Genomic DNA, 19916 nt, shown 5'->3' on the forward strand with positions numbered 1-19916 from the left:
TTCTTGGCCTTTCTTTTGGTTAACAGGCTTTCATACATGAGAAAAAGATCAGTCCTCAAGTTAAATTTGACATTTTTCATCAGCTGTAGTAACTTGAGTTATAAGTCAGCAAGATTATTAAACTATTGCAAAATTAACTATTTGTTTTTTCTTTGGAAGCATGCAGCCTCGGTTGTTTCCTCTTCCTCCGGCTCGGCCCTTTCCTGTGACCTCGTGCTTCCTCCCATTCTTTACTCTCTCCTGGAAAATGAAAAGGAAAGTTTCTACGAGACTGCAAAGATTCTCTAAATCACATTAAAAAAACGAGGAAAATTGGAACCAAAAATAGAGAAGTTGAAGAGGAAGCTCCGTACCTCAGATGCAGACTGGTAAGGTGAGTTATTTTGGACACTAGGTGATACTTCTTATGATTTCTGAGCCCCTTAAATGAACTTCCTGTCAACCTCTAATGTGATACCTACAATCGGTATAATATTGATGAAGCTAACCTAACCTGACTTCAAACAAGTCAATACTTAAGGTAAGTAAAGTAAGTAAAAGTACTTAAACCACATTGAAAATATTCCTCTAAGTAAAAGTCCTGCTTTCAATTCCGTACTTAAGTAAAAGTATGAATCAGCTAAATGTACGTTAAGTAAATAGTAAATATAAGTATTTGTTGTGAGGTAAAATGTTCCCTGTCAGTATCATACATGATGTTTCTGGATTATCATCACTGCTGCATTCATAATGATGAGTGTTGTATTTTACTGCTGTAGATGTTTAAGGTTGTGTTCATTTTATCTCCTTTATATTTGTTTCTGTAGTTTTCATCTACAGCAGGGGTGTCCAAACTTTTTTCACCGAGGGCCACATACAGAAAAATTGTGGAGAGCCTGGGCCACTTATAGAGGTGAATATTGCCTCAAAAGTTAAGTTAGAAGTTAGCAAAAATAATCAAATCAAATAGAAAACGCTTTCAAAAAAGAACAGCCTACATCCCGTCTCTCTTTAGGGTTTCATTCATTTTGTTAGCAGCTCATTCCTTAAAACAGAAGCCTCAGATTACTGATAATAAGAGTAAATATGAAGGTTACAGTTCAAGCCTGTTATAGAAATAAGTTATTGGGCTTTTTTTATAACTAAGATTTATTAGAAAATGTTTTACATTTTAAATGACTGAATTTATTTGAAATTGGGCTCATTAATGTATTTGAACATATATATTTGAGAAGTACAATATAAGACAAGCAAAAGCTTAATTTTGCGTATCCAATATACTTTTAGAATTTGCAGAGGGCCGATTCAAAATGGCCCCCAGGCCGTATTTTGGACACCCCTGACCTACAGCAATGCATCATATTCTACAAGGTCATCATATGTTTGTAGTGTTGCTTTTCCTGTGAGTTTTCATCTTTTTAAACTTTGTGATAATGCATTTTCAAGCTGCTCCAAGAGGCTTTTCAATTGTTTATTTAGCTTGAGAAGTATAGGAGAACTTTCCCGCACATAAAGCAACACGTCTTCCTTCATTTCATCATGAACAGTCAGATCAACACATCTGGATACACATGGTTTCACTGGACAGGAAGGGGATTACAAATTATAATTTTCAAATGTACAATACAGCACTAGACTTAATGTAACCTACCTAGTTACAATATTCAACTGCTTTAAAGTACAGCTGATTCTATATGCAACCTTACTTTTAACAAACAAAGCACATGAAAAAAACGTTCTGCTAAAACAATATTGAGTAAACAGCTGTGTGAACTCTGCTCTCTATTATCAGATACACTGAACAAGTAAATATATGGATTGTCTTTTTGCTGTTAGACAAACAAAAAACAGACATCATGCCACTTTTAGAATATATTATGTGCATGTGAAACCTTGAAGGAGTAAATTAAGGTAGAAGAATTCACTTTATTAATCCCAAATTTTAAAATTATTTGGTCGCAGTAGCAGCAGGTTAGGAGTTAAAACAAACAGTAAGTATATACAAATCTACATTAGAAAAAAATATAGAATTCACCATGTACAATATAAGGATTCATTTATACTACTAGACCAAATTAATGCTTCTAAAATGTTAACATGGTTTTTTTATACATTATATGCAAAAATAAGTCAATTGTTTTTCTGTGACATTTGTTCCATTATAGAATGAATTAAAAAATAAAGTATAAATAAAATGTATAATAAAGAAGTCAGGATGGACAGTCAAATATAAAATAAACATAAGAATTTGTGTAATGTCCAATAAAAGATCAAATAAGGTGTATAAAAATAATATTTAAAGTAAAATGTCCAATAAAAGATTACAAGTCAAGTACAAGCATATAGAGTGAATGCTGTATGAGTGTGAGTTTAATGTGAAAATTAAAACAGGGTTATTTAAAGAACACAGGTGTTAAAATACTTTTGCTCTGCTGCGAAAAAAGCTTCCATATTTTTTGGTTTTGCCTGCAGTACAATGAGTCTCTTGTTATTGACCTGAGAGAGAAAGGCATGCAGAGGGCAGCTGATTAACAGAGCTGTGTGTGTGTGTGTGTGTGTGTGTGTGTGTGTGTGTGTGTGTGTGTGTGTGTGTGTGTGTGTGTGTGTGTGTGTGTGTGTGTGTGTGTGTGTGTAATGAGGCAGGTGGACGCCGTCAGTCTGGACGGAGGAATGCAGATATACTGGATCTGCAGCTCCTTTTCTCCTCTGCTCTTTGTTTCCAGTAGGTAAACAAAGATGGCGGACACACGAAGAGTGACAGAACCGGGCAGAAAGGTGAGTTTAATTCAAACACACCTGAGAAACAGGAAGCAGGTGAGAGATGTTGTTAGATAACAAAGCTGAGACGAACCACGGGCGATAGGCTTTTACACTTCAGATACACTTTTGTGATTAAAGTTGTATTTCTGAGGTTATTATTAAGCTAGTTAATAACTTTTTTAATGATCTTCTGTTGTTTTAACTGCGTCATGTAAGCGAGAACAGAAACGGCAACTTCCGGTCGTTGTTAACAAAATAAAAGCTCTGCTAAAATACTTATCTGGCAGCTTCTTTTTAAATATAATCATAAAGTAAAGATACAATAATCAAATCAATTGAACTGTGGCCGATAGTTTAGAAATAAAGTATGTTTTCTTGTTGCTAGTTTCTATTCGTTTTGACACCTCGAGCTACAGCGATACGTTTGTTTTGAAGGAACTCATTGAATTTTTTCCGACTTTACGCAGCACGTGACGGTCACAGGGCATGTGACGTCACGCTGTTGATTGAGTCGCTATCATTTCATTCAGATTTTCCTTCTCGTGGAAAAACATTATGAATAATATTTGCAACAATATAAATACACATAATGTATTTATAGAAAAAGAAAAAGTAAAGTTACTCCTAGAGGAACATCTTTTATATATGCATTCATGGGGTTACGGATTAAATGTGGTAAATATAACAGATTAAAACATCTAAAATTACACCAAAGATAATTAAACTGTTTTGAGATTATAAAAAGACTATTAACCTTTTTAATAAAACGTGATATGTGATATTTTTAAACCTTTTTCTTTCTTACAATTAGATTTATTTCTATGTTTGTATTTACTTAATTGTTAAGTTGTACATGTTCTTAAACAATCCAAATATTTCAAATTATATATCGAAATGCAGAACAGATACAGTTAAAGGTACAATAAACTATTTAATTTTTTGCCTTTCAGAAATGGGTTGTTCCACAGAGAAGTCCACCTGATGAGAACAAACCGAGTGTCCGTCCTCCTGAAATAGAAGCGGAGAGAAGTCTGGTAACTTTGTCTCCAAATTATAACTTTCTTATATTGTTATAGTTATATGTTGTATTGATTGTATGTTAGATCCAATGTATTACTTGAATCCCTATTTGATTCCATTACTTTAGATTTTTGTCTTTTATTCTTCAGTAAATGCATTTATAGTATTTTTCTTAGTTTTATGTCAAATGTGTTGTGTACAGGCAGTTCCTTTCAGAGGTCACATCACAGGAGGGATGTGTCCGGGGAAAAAGGTTGTTATGGTCGGGGTTGTTGACTCTCGTCCTGACAGGTAAAAATTCCTTAATGTAATCTTACCTTTAATAATCCACCTCTTTCCTTCAGTATCAACAGTGTGGATATTCAGAGAATAATTCATATTGATGGACTCCTGGACTTTCTTCTAGTGCCACCATCAGGCCGAATTTCATTTACATTAAAAGTTAAATTACACTGTAGTGTTCTTACTGTAACTTTAAGTCTATTTAAGTATTTCTAAAACCATTGTTGGTTGTAATTAGTTTATAATCCCCTCTACTGTTTTTGTTCAGGCCTTCCTAGAATCCTTTATAATGTCAGATCACTGTCCGATGTATGGCTCTTATTCCTCCCTCTGATAGGTTTTACATTGCCCTGACTTGTGGTCGTGGTACAGGGGGGGAGCCTCCTGTGGACGTGGCTCTGGAGCTTTGTGTTAGGTTCAAGGACCGGCAAATCCTGCGACGGGCCTGTGAGTCCGGATCCTGGGGAGAGACCGACAGAGCCGTGCCTTTCTTCCCCTTCATCAGAGGACTGCCCTTCAAGGTACCAACAATGTTTACTACAAACTTTTTAATCCAAGGAAAATGACTCATGTGTTGTGCTAAACCAAATGCAGATACAGCTTAACTTTGCTAATTTTGAACTACCAAGAAGGCATGAAAACAATAGACCGTTTCACCGAAATGTACCAAACTTCCACTTTTGTCTCCTCCCAGATTGAGATTCACTGTGAACACAGCCGTTTTCGTGTGTTTGTGGACGGACAGAAGCTGTTTGACTTTCAGCACAGGTTGACGTCACTCAGAGACATTGACACATTGTGGATCAAAGGTAGCGTCGCTATCACTAAACTGGCCTGAAGGAAAACTCTGCACTGCTGAACATTTGAGAAGATCTCACACAGGACTTTGCTGAGCTCAAACTGCCACGTCTCTCGTTGTCTGGACGTTCTCTGTATTCAATGTGGACCTTTTTTACAAAATGTTTAATATGGAGAGAAAAAAGTTTAAAAAATAAGTTTTATGATCACACAATAATGCGTAAGATCAGCAACTTCCATGTTTTTGAACACATTATGCATTCACTCCTGACTATTTTGTACCAAATACTTAATATAAAGAAAAAAGTAATCTTAACTTTGGTGAGAAATAATTTTTTGATCTGATGAAACAGTTTGAAAACCTGCATGTGAGACTGTGTCGAAACAAACACCCAGACCAAAAGAAAAAGTTTGTTTCCAGAGCATCTATGAAATGCTCTTTTGTTGTTTGCATTGTGTCACTTAGTTGTTTTAGAGGTAAGGTCATATTTGACAAAGTCACACAATAACACACATTAAATAACAGATTGAGGAAACGGTAGACCAGCCACTTCTCTGCAAGTAAAATGACTTTGTTTCCGAAAAGAGTTTAGTGGCTCTGACGAGAGTAGATAATGTTTTCAGTTCCCCTTTGAAAAGAGCCGTCTGACAACAACGCAAAGTTTTCTAAATACAGTGTACACTCTCACTGATTTTGTTTATTTTAGGGGAGCTTGAATAAATAAAATACATTTGGCTGCTGCCCCAGTCCACAGCAGTGCAATGTTAAAAATGAAGCTCCTGTTATACAAACAGATGTTCAGCCCGCAGACCACAAACACTGCCACTGTAAATACTATAAAATACTTGTATGTCTCTTAAAAATAAACAATGTATTTGGATTAACTGAAGGCCATTAAAGCATTTGGTAGGATGTTTTTATATTTTTCCGTTGTTGTAATCATGGGTAAACAAACCATGAAGATTAGAGGCCTCTGTGATCTGATGACTACCTCATAGCGCACAGTGTGATGTCCTGCTGCCAGCCATATTAAAAATATATGAATATCTGTTTGAGATATAGTGTACATCGTTAGGTGCCTTTGTTATTTTTTGACATCCATTAAAAACTGCTGTTATTTCCTTTTTTATATATTTGTTTTGTAAGAATATCAATATAAGTTGGAGGAAAAAACACCAACAATTTGTAAAAGAAAGAAATAACAACTTGAAATATGAAACTGAAAGAAAAAAAAGGGGTATTTTAAAAATAGTCAAATGTTGACAAATAGTTTTTAGTTTATCCTAATTTTTTATTTATATTTTCCACACATATTACTTCAGATATTTGAATGATAATTTAGCAGGTATTTAAGTATTTATTCCAGGTGTTTTGGGGAGTTTTTCATTAAGATCTTTGACTAAAATATTCCAAATATTAATAGAAAAATTGGTATGAAAAAATCTGCTCAACTTTTCAACAATCAACAAGTCAATGACACATCTATTGACACCTCAGCAGGTTCCTTGTGCAGGCTGGGAGGTCTCTTGAAAAAGTAATCTTCTATGGAGCTTCAATGTTAAGGACCAGTGAATCACTGCAACATTTGTTCACATTGTCTGACTTTGACTGTGAAGTGCAGTCTGAACATAAGTACCTATGAAACATGGAAAGTTTTGGAAGAGCCAGCAAATAGAACCTGTCACCGCAGTGCATGCTGGGTGATATTGAGGCAGGGTAGCAGCAGCAGCACCGGCTGACTCAACCTTCAGTTTCTGCTTCACTTTCAGCCGTCCTGCACTCCTCAGGTGGCCCAAATCTGACACCATATGGACGGCACTGGCTTTACCTGAGTCATGGACATCAGCGGAGGACATCTCACGGTGAGCGCACCTGCTTCTCTCCTATAGACACCTGCTGTCAAACCCAGCCGGATGAAGCAGCTAAAGCTAAAGCTCAGGGAAGATGCTTGTTGTTGTCGCTAGCTGCGTAGTTAGCCGAGGTAGTTGTCATCTACTCCTATGTGAAGGTGTTGCTTTCTACTAACCTTAGCATTTGTGTGATCGCAATGTTTAATCGTAAAAACGTCTCGGCAAAGTGGCGACAAACTAATGACACGTTAACATCGCTAATATACATTAGCATGCTAAGCTAAGCTAGCAACCGTAACACCCAATCTCTGCCGTTAACTGGTAACGTCGCTCTTACATTAGCATGATAAGCTAAGTTAGCATCCGTTACACCTCATCTCTGCGATTTGTCTCGGCCTTGTAGTTTAAGTAGATGCCTTTATAGTTAAAGCTAACCTAGCTGTTAGCTTCGTGTGAGATTAATCCTAGTTCAGTCATTTTTAAATCTACATAACTCCTCTGAGCTGTCAGGTTTATACTGAGCTAACGTTAGCCTTATCCTTTTAGTCTGCTAAGCTAGCTGCCAACCAGCTTAGCCTAGCTAGCCTTCTTCACCTAGTTTCATTTAAACCTCAGACAAGTAGGGGAAAATGGGTCAAACTTGGCTAACTCTAGAAATTCAGTTAGCCATGCGTGTAGATTATGAAATAAACAGTTGTCAAAAGATGCAAAGCTTGTCATGAAGGAGACAGATCGTTTCAATAGATAACATGTTGTTGTGTTTGCTAAATATTAACTTTAGGTTAAAGGGCTGGTCCAAAACAGCTGCTTAACCAAACAGCAGTGGTGGAAGTAGTGCTCCGATATTTGACTCAAGTAAAAGCAATACCACTGTGTAGTATATACTCTTTTACAAGTAAAAGTCCTGCATTTATTTGATTAAAATTATTAGCATGTAAATGCACTCAAACCCAGCATGAAATTGGCCTATTTCAGTGTTATTCGATTATAATTTATAATCTTGGGAAGTCATCTATGGAGTCCTATGTCAACCTATCTTAACCTTTAATATTAAATCACAATGTAGTGGTTGATTAAGATTTTAGAAGTTACTTGTAAGAGTGCAGTTAGTTGTATTCTTAGATGTAGTCGATGTGAAGAATAAAGTAGCAGAAAAAGGAGTTATGCTAGTAGAGTACTTTACATTTTATTTAAGTAACTATACTTTCTATTTCTTTCCACAACTACTGAAATTGTCCCTTCAATTGTGACTTGTTTTGGTCACAATGACTCAACCCAGTCTTTTGAGAGGTTCAGAGAGTACAGCACAGCAGAAGGGCAAATTAAATGCTTAAATTGGGATGAAGAACATCAAAGTTTTGTTGGGATCAAAGGAGCAACATATTTATGTATTTTCCTTTCTGAGAGCCTTTGTAGCTTACTTGTCTTTCTGGACCTGCATATCTGTAGACCTAGTCAGCACTGCCGGTGCTGGGTGTAGACGTACCTGCTGCCAGGTATTCAATGAGATAAGGCCAACAAAGCAAATACACGTTTCAGACGCCGCCCACTTCTCCGGCTCTGTAATGGAATGCAAACAGAGTTTCCGCTTTCATTTAGAAGTCAAAGAAGTAATGAGCTCCGGTCTGTGAAATCCTAACCTTTATTTCAGATACTTTTGGGTCACACAGGATTGTAGTTTCCTTATTATCTTTATGAAAGAAATGTGTACTTTGTTTTAAGTAGAGTTGCAACAAGTGTTTATTTACAGAGTCAAAAAGTTTCCAAGGACATATTCAAAAGATGTATACAAGGAAGTGATGATAACATCATGTGTTTATAACTTTGGATATCTGTTTTGGCAGTCGAAAACATGCAACTACAGAGGTAAAGATATAAAACCAAGTCAAGATTAATTTCCAAGTGTTGACAAGGCAGAGAAGACATTTTGCACTGACATGTATATAGATAAAACTTGTAGGAATACTTTATAGTTTATATTCTCTAACTCACTGTTTGTTTACAGCCCTGTCTCAGTTTACACAGCACAGGTCTCTCATTACCACTTCATTACTGTCAATTTGACGCCATTCTGTCCTCTTTAAGTGGTTCAGTAATTCAATTTCTGCTTCGTCTCAAACCACACATCAAGATAATCGGCCCTGAAGCTCAACAAGAGCGGCCCTGATTTACTCCCCGTGTTGATGTGTGTTGATTATCCTCTGTGACATTATTTGTTTCTGATGATGCCTTCTCTCTTGCAGGTGTAGCCAGGAGGTTTCGTTGACTGCCAGAGAATCATGGAGCCAGATGTGATCCGCATGTACAACTCCTCCCCGCCCCCCATGGAGGACGCTGGCGAGGAGGAGGACGAGTTTGGAGACTTTGACACCTTCTCCAATGTCCCGAACAGCATCAGCTTCACAGAATTTGACACCCCAGCCACTTTTAACCAGAATCAAGCTTTCAGCGCCACCTCCCCGCCCGAGCTCCTGAGCAAAGGGGTGACGGGGTTCAGCCACAGCTCCTCTAACGGCACTCACAACAACGACCTGTCCAAGGCTAATGGCGTGGTGCCGGGGAGCCACCTGCCCAGCGGTCCCTCAGAAAGAACTGAGATTAAAAAGGTCCTTTCAGGCTCGATGGATATCCCTGTGAGTGGCACAGCCGGCAGCGAGCCGGCGGACTGTAACGGTGGGGGCACTGAGGTGTTAACAAACGGGTTTGCAACCTCCGATGTGCAGGGAAGCCCGTCTTCGCAGGATTCTGTCCACTCTTGTAAAAAAGGAAAGTCAAATGAGGACAGCGTTCTCGCCGGCAGCCCAGAGGACGATTTTGCAGACTTTGCTGCTTTTTCCAATGCTGAAGGACACCTCAGCCAGACGGCTAACGAGGACTCGGACAATCCCGCGGGAGGCAGCTTGTTGGCGGAGGCTGCCTGCCACGAGGAGCACTGTAATATAGAGCAGGAAACGACATCAGAGGACAAAGACAGGGATACAAACAGAACTGGACCCGACTCATGTGGCTCTGATTCTGACTCTGGTCCCACTGAGGCCCCGGACGGCTCGTGCAACACGGACCGGGGCCCTCACTCTGACTCTGAACAAAGGGATGTAGCCTTTGCACAGGAGGCCTCAGAGGCCGTTTGCACTAACAGACCCCTCACCCTGAATGGGGGGGATGTAGCCCACAGGGATGACTCCAGAGACGGAGGCAGTGAAGACGAGCTCTCGCCTGACGCTGCTGCAGACCGGGAGGTGGGACAGTTTGACGGTAAGGGCTCCGGGAACGAGACAGAGACAGAAACGGAGACGGAGACGGAGACGTCGTTTGGCCGGCCACTTTCGACAGAAGCTCTGGAGGAGTTTGGGGACATGAGCACTACCGGCTCGGTGCCCTCTCCGCCCCTCCAAGGAGAGACTGCCACGCCTGCCGACTACAGCCAGCTAGCCGAGGACGACGAGGACTTTGGGGATTTTGGAGACGCGGGCTCATTCAGCGGTCAGGGCTTTGCAGACTTTGAACAGCTGGACGAACAGCAGGAGCCGAGCCGGCCGGAGAGCCCTGCTCCTGCTCAGGAAGCTACACACACTGAGGAGGAGCAGAAGCAGCAGCAGGAGGAGGAGGAGGAGGACGACGACTTTGGAGACTTTAACTCCCCCAAACTTCACGCCAGTGGAAGCGTGGGGGAAGAGGACGGAGGCAGGTTTGCAGACTTCCCCATCAGCGACAGCTTCGGGAACTTCAGCTCGGCCGCAGAAGCCGCAGACGGGGAGGCCGATGCAGGGTGGAACGCCTTCGGGGATCAGCAAGTGGAGGAGGAGGAGGAGTCCTGGGCGGCGTTCAGCGAGGAGCCAAGCGTCGCACCTCCTGCAGAGAGCAGAGCGGAGGAGGAGGAGGAGGAGGAGTGGCATGAAAGTGAAGTTCCCGCTGTCAGCGAGGAGACCAGCAGGACGGACAGACAGTCGGTAAGCTCTGCAGGAAACATGGTGCAGTCATTCCGCCATTATCCCACATCAGGATCCTGTTCATGCAGAGCTACAAAGCAAAGATAACCAGGCCGTATATGAGGAGTAGCACTCACAAGATGCAAACGTAGCAGGCCAGACTTGAGCAAAACAAAAGGATCAGTTCACCTAAATGACCCATTATGGTATATCTATGGTTTTATTTCCCCTTTTTATTTTCTGTTCTAATAACAGCCTCCTTTATACTATGCATCTACAAACCCTTTGTTGCTGTGTTTATTGGAAGCTACAAATCCCTCCCAGCGTCCCCTTCCCGTTGGATAATCCACAGACATTACTTGATGAGGTATCAGCAAAATTGAAAACAATAGCTTTCACATTTAATGTATTGAGTGTAGAGGTAAAAATCTCTCTATGACATATCAAACCACACACACAGGCATTATGATTACTACAAGAAAGAACGCTTTAATATGTATACAAATTCAAAAAAGAACTAGAGCATAAAAACTAAAATGAGCATATAAAGCCAGGTATCTGGTTTAGATCATCTTGATAATGTGTTATTTAAGAACAGAAGAAACTGTTTCTAAACACACTAATAACTTCCTGTTCTGAGAGGATGAGGTCAAGCCAGAAAAACAAAAAGGAGACAACTTTTATATGAATAACAAACATGCTTTCTATTAAAAAATGTAACTTTCACTGACAGATATAATTCCCACCCTACTTTTAAAGCCATATTTGACAATAATATGTAACTAAAAGCTCCGCTCTATACCAACTAAGAAGAGGAAGTTGTTTTGAAAGATCAAATTTCAATCAGTGTGTTGTGTGTCAATATTCCGCTGAGTCAGCAGCCTTACACCAGCTTCCATTGTGTGTATTAAACCTTCACCGACCTGTTAATGACAGAGGTCAGCTTCTGATTTACTGAAAGAGCAAAGAGAATAAAGTCTGCCAAAAGGGAAAAACAAATCCACCAGTAACGCTGGATCTCCTTTATTAGCAGACAGCCAGCAGGAAACTGGCTCATACGTGTTAAAGTGTCCGGTCTGGTTCCAGTGTGAGGGGAAGGACTTTAAAATGAGTTTAGTTTTTAGTTTTTTGGAGAGAATCATGCACCAGGACCCTTTCCTCTCTGTCCCCACCTTCTATTAAATATCCCACTGTTGTTCAGAGTGTGACAATATAAAAAAAGGGTCTTATTTCATTCCGATATTTCAAATAACAGCTTATTCTGACTCTACCCGTTTCCAGTTCAAATGTGGAATATGCAGATGTTGTTCAGCTGTAAAGAGACTTTGCTCATGCGTCACAATAAGGATTTCTAAGCACAGTTTGCGACACAGAGCCCCTTATCTGTTTACAGCCAGTCTGTCAATCTATTCCATTTAAATAGAGAGGCCTGCCTTAAGTAGAAAAGCCCAAATATCTGGAACACACCCCTATTGAAGAAGACTTCAACATGTTTCTGTGAATGCACGGAGAAGAAACCATGTGATGTTTTCGTCAATGTAAAGTAAGCAGGACTGTATGTCAATGGAATATTAGTTTATTTTTCCCAGACATGTTAACAGTTTAGTTGGAGTATTGATTTGAATAAAGTAGTAATATTATGTACAGGTAAACGTTGTCACCTTCATCTCAGCTGGGTGTGGTGAGGAGCACACCCAGCTGCAGTCATAAAAAACTGTCAGGGAGAACCAGATTATTGGACAGGGTGCTGCCTATATTTTAATATTCCATATGTTGCTGTGGAGGATGGGTTTTGCCTAAACCGGGTAACTTTCTACCTCAAACCAAAATGCAGGCACCAAGTGATGCCAGAAAACAATATTTCTGTTGGTCAGAAACTGTATGAGTCCAGCAATATGAAAATGGTGTCAATACAGCGTCAGACGGGAGACAGCTTTGTTTTTACGCAGCTCCGACGTCCAGATTTGATCATTCCTTTTTAAATATAAGTGTGGGCACTTCTCTAACACTCTGAGCAGTGTAACAACATCTTCTAAATAGATGTGAAACGAAGCCTTCATGTAAATCAGTGTTGAGCAACCCATCAAGCAGCATATTTCAGACCGGCTGTATCATTAACCTCTTCCACTTGTGTTCACTCAGAGCTGCTTCACCCCAACACGAGGTGAGAAAGACTGCAGGTACATCATGTGATGAATGAGCAGAAGTCTTCTTCTTATCACAAAAGTCTTGTAGTCTTTCGCACATCTTTGCCAGGTGGCCAGATGTTCGAGGTAAGGGTTGTGACAAAACAAGACAAGAGTCCTTTTAGTTTCTCTCGCTAGGATCCATAAAGCAGTTTTAAATGATCAGCGCTCTGCTAGGAAATGCTTCTGATATTAGCATCGATTAGCAGAACAGATCAGACTCCCTTTGAAAGCTTGCCCTTAATTCTCTGATCATTTGATGCTTGATGGAAGGAAAAACTCCTGGATTCACTTCAGTGCTGCAGCTTCAGTTGAGAGGACGTTTACTGAAGGTTTTAGACAAAAGCTGCAAGTGTTAAATTGCTCGGCAGGATGTTTGTGACCGACTGCTGTTCTCTCTGCAGGCGTTGCTGTCCAGCCGGCTGGAGAAGCTGTTTCAGGGCAGCTTCCCTCAGACGGCCGCCCCCTCGGTGGAGGACGAGGTCACGTCTCTGAAGGACCTGCTGGATCCTCTAGAGGAGAAACATGAGCCTGGAGCCGAGGAGAAGGAGCAGAGATCACCATGCAGCAGGTGAGCCTCAGTGGGACACAGTGTGGAACAGGAAGTCTTTAAAGAAACAGACGTTGAGCTTTCCTTCATTGCTTCTGAGAATAGTCACCTTTAAAGTCTGTCCCCCCCCTTGTGTTTGACTCTGCTGCGTCTTGTTTTGTTGCAGGTCTGTGCATGGCGGCGTGTGGACGCAGCTTCAGGACATCCACGAATCGTTTGGCCTCAGATACCAGTGGGGGGGCTCCTACTGTAACAAAGCACTACTCTGCTGCCTGGGCATCGACACCCGGAACATTGTAAGTCCTCAGTGTCCTAATACCTCCCCAGTCAGCTGGAAGACAAGGGAAAGACATGTAAAAACACTGTAGCATGCACTAAGAAATGGTCTGAAGTCATTTAAATTATGATCAATTTGTAACATATTGGTCAAAATAAGAGCTACTCTGCCCCCTTTGAATTTAGAAATGGACAAATGAATTTCTGATCTGCTCAAAGCATCTTTCTTCAAGTAAGCTTTATTGACCTCTGCCTGCAGCCGTTAGGGTCTGATCGAGCTGAACCCCGGTCCTCCTCTCAGTGAGCGTTGTGTTTACCTGAACTCCTCAGCAGGATTGTGAGGGAAGTATTGAGAGTTGTGTCTGACCTGCTGCTTCAATGTGTGCAGCTGTTCACGGGACAGAAGAAGCAGCCGGTCATCGTGCCCATGTACGCCGCCAGCCTGGTGAGTCCTCCGCCTTCCTTGTGTTTACTGATCATCATGTCGACACACACAGGGGCTTCTCAGCATCGCCATTAATATAATGGGCTGGGAATAGTCCCATATTTATAGTCCAATAAGGATATCAACGTCAGTCTTGATAACTGATTGAAACTGTAAGTAAACACCTTGTGGTTTTGATGCACAAAAGGAACAGCCCGATGTTTCCTTGACGGTTTTTTTAGCTTTTCAAAAACGACACTCGCTGCACGTTGAGGGAGTTACGTAGCGCTGAGTTATGTTCCTTAAAGATGGAAATCAAACTCCTCCTGGGTGTGTGTCCAATAGCATATATTAAATGAGTTATAAAGGACAGTAACCTCTAATAACACCAGTAATGCTGCAGTCTGACACCTCGGTTACATGCATTTGTCTCTCGGATTTCTAAAACTGACCTATAATAATAATAATAATAATAATAATCATCATTTCTTTTGTCAATTTATTGAACATGTTAGCAAAAATGTATTATATTATATATATATATTATAACGAACAATAATCTTCGGTGCTGCTCATAACCATTTAAAGTTTGGTTTCTGAATACTTTATGTAGTTTCACTGAAGTTTCAGTGTTTCAGCTCCTCGTTACAGTTGCTCCACAGATGAACACCTGTTGATGCCGTGACGTTGGGAGTTTGTTCGTACAGGTGCTTTTTGAATATGCAGTTTCCTCTCAGCGTGTGTTTGTTTTCTCTGAGTGTGAGCAGTATGAGGCAGTCAAAGATGTGCGGCTTTGAACATCATTTGAATACTTTTATAGTCCACCAGGTCTTGTAGTTTTAGTATTTTTAGATTCATTTATTGGGTGTGTGTGTGTGTGTGTGTGCAGGGGATGCTGGAACCCACCAAAGAGCCCGTGAAGCCCGTCTCTGCAGCGGAGATGATCGCCTCGATCGCCCAGACTCCTCCGCCGGCACCAGAGAAAGCCTCCTGTCCCTCAGACGCAGCCCCGGTGAGACAGAGACACACACTCGTATGACATTAGACTTACTCACACTGGGAGGGGGGTCTGCATGTCCATAGGGTGTATACACTGCTGTATTAGGCTTGTTACGCTCATGCAAAGACCACAACTAACAACCTATACAACATATTTCTATTTATTTATGTATTTTAAGCGGGTATCAAATAGCAACAGAGACACACACACACACACACACACACACACACACACACACACACACACACACACACACACACACTGTACTTCATGAATGTGTGTGTATAAACTGACCTCATCCTCCAGCAGGAGGCGCTCCCCCCCGTCCAGTTTGACTGGAGCAGCAGTGGCCTTACCAATCCTCTTGACGGTAGGTGTCCCCGCCCCCAACTCTCACACTGAACCCCCCCGCCGGCTCTCGTCTGTTTTTCTCACCCCTTTCTAACTAACATAGTCTTTCCTCTCATCCTGACTCAGCATGGCGGATAATTAACATTTTTGTAGATGCAGAAAAACGTTCCTCCTTAAAGGAAACGATCCACCAGCATTACAACACTGCTGCTGACACGAGTGGTGAACCAAAGAGGGGGGGGGGGGGGACACAACTTCAGATGGCATTTAGACTTTTTTGAAGCCCTTTTAGTTTAGTTTTAAGATATTATCAATAAATAGAATAATGCTGTCATCACCTGCCAGGTCCCCGTGCTATTTAACCTCGGTTTAACTGTATTGTGGCAAATGCATAGAGAGCTGCTTACGAAGGGTTTCCTAATTTGACTTCTTTCTGATGTTAAACCACAACTAAATACGGCATTACATTATAAATGAAACCTTTACGGACTGGGGTTAAAGTGCAGCGAGGCTGGGAATCAATTAAAACGTTTTGGTTCACTTTAATATCTTATTCTTAATACTTCTTTTACATTTGACTAATATGTTTAATTCGTGTGCAAAACCTTGTTGCTGCGGATACATCGTTTTCTAATTTAGGATCAATTAATCAAATGCAACAGTAAAACATAATTAGGAGGGTTAATATTGTCTCAAACGGGCTATTTAAATCAGGAACTGCTGGATCCAGTCAATTACGATTCTGAGAGATGTGCCTAATTGGTGCTTCAGACATAATTAAGAAGGTGGATCTTTCCTTTAATCCTCTTGATATAAACAACATGGCCGCTCTGCATGAAGACATGTCTAACATTTAGCTGACTCTACTGACACTGCTGCATGTTTCTGGTTTCTTGTGTGTGTGTGTGTGTTAACCCCGTGCAGCCAGCGGAGGCTCTTCTCTGTTAAATCTGGATTTCTTTGGTCCTGTGGAGGATTCAGGCTCCAGCAGCTCTCCCTCCATCCCAGGTCAGCAGCTGCTCCCTGCCTCCTGCTCCTCTCTTCTTCTTCTTCTTCTTCTTGTGCTCCTCCTCTTCCTCTCTACATCTTTATATTAACCTCACATCCCCGGTTTTACTGCTCCAATCAGAGGGTTCAGGACTCTGATAATCAGTGTGTGTACCGTACAAACATAGTGACACAAAGGTTTTGCATGTATTTGACTGGATGTTACACTAAAATAAGAAAACACTTATTCAAAGTGGGAAGAAAAGTGTCAACTAGCGCCCTCTGCTGCTACTTTCTATAACCACTCATCTTTTCTGCTTTTTTAAATAAATGTAAGTATCTGATTAGTTCACCTCCAGTGCATTTAGGGCAATAACTGTCACATTAAATCAATCTTAATTCCCCTCGTCACAATTTCGGTCTCAAATATCCACTATTTAATATAAACTGTCTTTGACCTCTTGATGATTCTGATCATAAGTGTGCGTATCGGCTGGACTACTGTTAGAACCAGGGTTTACATCCAATGATTTGTCTTGGTATTAGGTGCTTAACAATACATTTGTAAGCTGTAATAAAAGATAGAAACAAATACACAAATGAGATTAAAGATCCTTTAATCTGAAAGATACAAGATATGTGTAACCTGTTTTTTTGGGTTGCAAACACACATTTTTCTGTGTATTTTTAAAGGAAAATGACACAGGGAATGACTTTATCGTCCCGTAATCAGAAAAATGCAAAAACCTTTTTAGTTTTCAAAAGATTCAAAGGCTTTTACGCCAAATGTACAAAATATAACGGCGTATAAGATCTGTAAATCTGAAGTCCCTGGCTCCTGCATCAAAGTATACTCCAGACATCTGCAGGCTCCTTTTCAAAGGAGCTTTATTATTTTATTCTCCTTTTATCAGTAAACCTAGAAGCCAACGTTTGGTTTAAGTAAAAAAACAACTACTTGGAAATGAACAGACGAGGTGATGATGAATCCAGACCTTTAAAGACCTCCCAACAGAGTCTCCCTCCAACGGCTCTTCTATCAACTCTTCTTTTCTTTAGGCGTGGACCCGGAGCTGTACGAGCTGACCACAGCCAAGCTGGACTCGGGCAGCTCGGGGCGTCGGGTTGCTGACGCCTTCGCCCGCCTGATGTCCACCATGGAGAAGACCAGCACCTCCACCAGGTCAGAGACAAAGAGGAGAAAACTACACAGCAGCAGAGGGGAGAGGGGAGAGGAGGAGAGGTGGAGAGGGGAGGGGTGGAGAGGTGGAGAGGAGGGTCATGTGATGTTTTCTGCAATTACTTGACTGAATGTGATGTTCGGGGTAAACTCTGACATAGAGTGGTGCGGGAATGAGTCTGAAAAATGTGAAATGAGTCAGCATTTAACAGCTTCCGGTTCCATTGCCTTAAAGTCAATGTTGTTTTTGAACCTGATTCTGGTTAGAGGCCTGAAAAGTGTTCTGTGGTTAGTATAAGCTTACGAGAAGTTCAGGTTTAGCTCCACAAGATAAGATGCGTGTCTAAATGAGACGACTAAACAGCATCACGCCCAACATTAGCCGCCTTTAGCTTAGCGATGTTGATGTGAAGTCATGTGACCGTGCTGTAGTTCCGTGTTTGGATCATACAATGTACTTTTATTCAGGTGTGTTAACTGTGTGTGTGTGTGTGTGTGTGTGTGTGTGTGTGACAGGAAACCAAGGAAGGAGGAGAATCTGAGCGACGAGGCGGCCAAAGTGATCTCCTCCCTGCCCGACCTCTCCTTCATGCAGGCCAAAGTGCTGATGTTTCCCGCCACACTGATGCCGCTCGGCTGCCAGGCAACCACAGACTAAAGCCCCGCCCCCTCAACTGACATCATCAACCGATCCCTAAGCCCCGCCCCCTGACTTGGGCCATTTTTAAACAGTTGTCATTGTCTTCTTCTTTTGCTGCGGCTTCGCTCCTCCCTTTCATACGTTCCTTTTATTAATTTGCGCTTTTCTTGGTCAGTTTATCCTTTTTTTTTTTATAAAGTAAAGCATTTATGATCATAGGGAGCGAGGGGGGGGGGGGCACTCAGATGACAACGTGCACAGAATAGTAGATGAATTAATTTATAGAGGAAGGTGTAGAAGTGTGTTCATATCTAGAGGAATCATCATGTATATATCAGGGATTAATGTTTAATTTCCTTCTCTCTTTTTTATTCTGAATGATTTCTGGATGGTTTTACGTCTCGGAGTGTTGGTGTCTGTGAAGGAAACACTGGCTGAATCAAGCTGAAGTGGTATATATGTTTAAATTAATACATTTATATACATATATATAAAAGCTATATATATTTATCGACTTGAAACCACACTGCCTGCAGAATCCAGCTGATTGTCTTGTCCCCGTCTCGTTGTGTTTAAAGGCCTTAGTTCTACCCGTAGATTTTAACGTTTCTTTAACCCGCTGTGTCTTCTCTCTGTTTGTAATTTAACAGCTTTTTAACGTAAATTATGTCACACCCTATTTACTTTTGCTGCAGTCCATCCTCAGTTTCTAGAACGGAGGAGGACTGTTTATATTTTATATTTACCGACTAAACGCTGACGTGTCTTTTCATTTTTTATTCCATGTTTGATTTCTACATATTCCAGCTTTTGGCTATGAAACCAGTTTCCTTCCTTGTTTGTGTCCACACTCACTGCTCCTTTGTTGTTGTTTTGGGGTTAAAACAGGACTTTTTTGGGGTTAAAACCACTTTAACTTAAGGGTTCTCGTCAGTGAAGGTCGACTCGCATCAGAAGGGAATTAAGGGACCAATTTCTGCTTCCTCGTGTCGGGTTTTGTTCTCCGTTCCTAATATGAAGTGCTTTTTCGTTGTTGCCGCTCTTATTTGCTCATGTTTTGTTGTTTTTCTTTGCTCATACTACTGTCAGCCCCGTCTCCCAGGAGGATTTTGCACATTGTAAAGATGAAATGGATGTAATCATAGTTCACTGTGGCTTTAGACTGTGTACAGTTAAACTATGGACTGTAAAATGTTACGGGAAAATTCCTATGGAAAAAAACTGAATCACTTGAAGAGCCTGTCAAAAGGTTATCGTGCATGCCCGGGTTCTTTTGAGACTATAAGTGTGTAAATTTTACTTTTAGTGTACACAAGAAATTAAAATAGTTATCTTCTCCCCTCGTTTCTGTTTCTTCCAGACGGACATGAACACTTTAATCAGCAGTCGTGTTTTATTTAAGAAGGTCTCACAGACATGCTGGAAACGTGTGTATATGATTTCTAAATCGAGGTTAAATTGTGCTAACAAATGCTGAGACCTTTACACTGTTTATCATTTAGAAAAACCCTTTTAAGAAAATGTCTAGAATATTTAAATGCTGTATAAAAATGTAAACTATTATAAATTAAATTGGTAAAATAGATTTCGCTTTTAAATTGAACCTATTTTTTTATTACACTATTAACTAACGTAGTCAAGTCACTATATTTATTTGATTTATTAGTTGTACACATTTAAGATTTAAAGATTGAATCATTAAG

General features: G+C 40.7%; 2 protein-coding genes across 8 annotated transcripts; both read left to right on the plus strand.

Annotated features, from left to right (window-relative positions):
- Positions 1 to 139: 139 nt before the first annotated feature.
- LOC134864734 (galectin-related protein-like) lies at positions 140 to 5969 on the plus strand. Of its 4 annotated transcripts, none has more exons than XM_063883942.1 (6): positions 140 to 373; positions 2623 to 2754; positions 3690 to 3773; positions 3962 to 4050; positions 4379 to 4562; positions 4736 to 5969. In XM_063883942.1, the coding sequence occupies exons 2-6, from the start codon at positions 2716 to 2718 to the stop codon at positions 4877 to 4879; spliced, it is 540 nt and encodes a 179-aa protein (XP_063740012.1). In that variant the 5' UTR covers positions 140 to 373; positions 2623 to 2715; the 3' UTR covers positions 4880 to 5969. The 4 variants fall into 4 exon arrangements, with proteins under 4 accessions (XP_063740012.1, XP_063740013.1, XP_063740015.1 ...); XM_063883943.1 differs by having other exon boundaries at positions 225 to 368; XM_063883945.1 differs by having other exon boundaries at positions 232 to 373; positions 2619 to 2754.
- Positions 5970 to 6538: 569 nt separating this feature from the next.
- aftpha (aftiphilin a) lies at positions 6539 to 19551 on the plus strand. Of its 4 annotated transcripts, none has more exons than XM_063883113.1 (10): positions 6539 to 6702; positions 8934 to 10640; positions 13210 to 13376; positions 13522 to 13651; positions 14020 to 14076; positions 14945 to 15067; positions 15362 to 15425; positions 16331 to 16414; positions 17453 to 17576; positions 18090 to 19551. In XM_063883113.1, exons 2-10 carry the CDS (start codon positions 8970 to 8972, stop codon positions 18229 to 18231), a joined length of 2562 nt encoding a protein of 853 aa, XP_063739183.1. In that variant the 5' UTR covers positions 6539 to 6702; positions 8934 to 8969; the 3' UTR covers positions 18232 to 19551. The 4 variants fall into 4 exon arrangements, with proteins under 4 accessions (XP_063739183.1, XP_063739184.1, XP_063739185.1 ...); XM_063883114.1 differs by having other exon boundaries at positions 15365 to 15425; XM_063883115.1 differs by lacking the exon at positions 16331 to 16414.
- Positions 19552 to 19916: the final 365 nt, after the last annotated feature.

This window comes from Eleginops maclovinus, chromosome 5 (genome assembly GCF_036324505.1).
Source record: "Eleginops maclovinus isolate JMC-PN-2008 ecotype Puerto Natales chromosome 5, JC_Emac_rtc_rv5, whole genome shotgun sequence".
Classification (NCBI taxonomy): domain Eukaryota; kingdom Metazoa; phylum Chordata; class Actinopteri; order Perciformes; family Eleginopidae; genus Eleginops; species Eleginops maclovinus.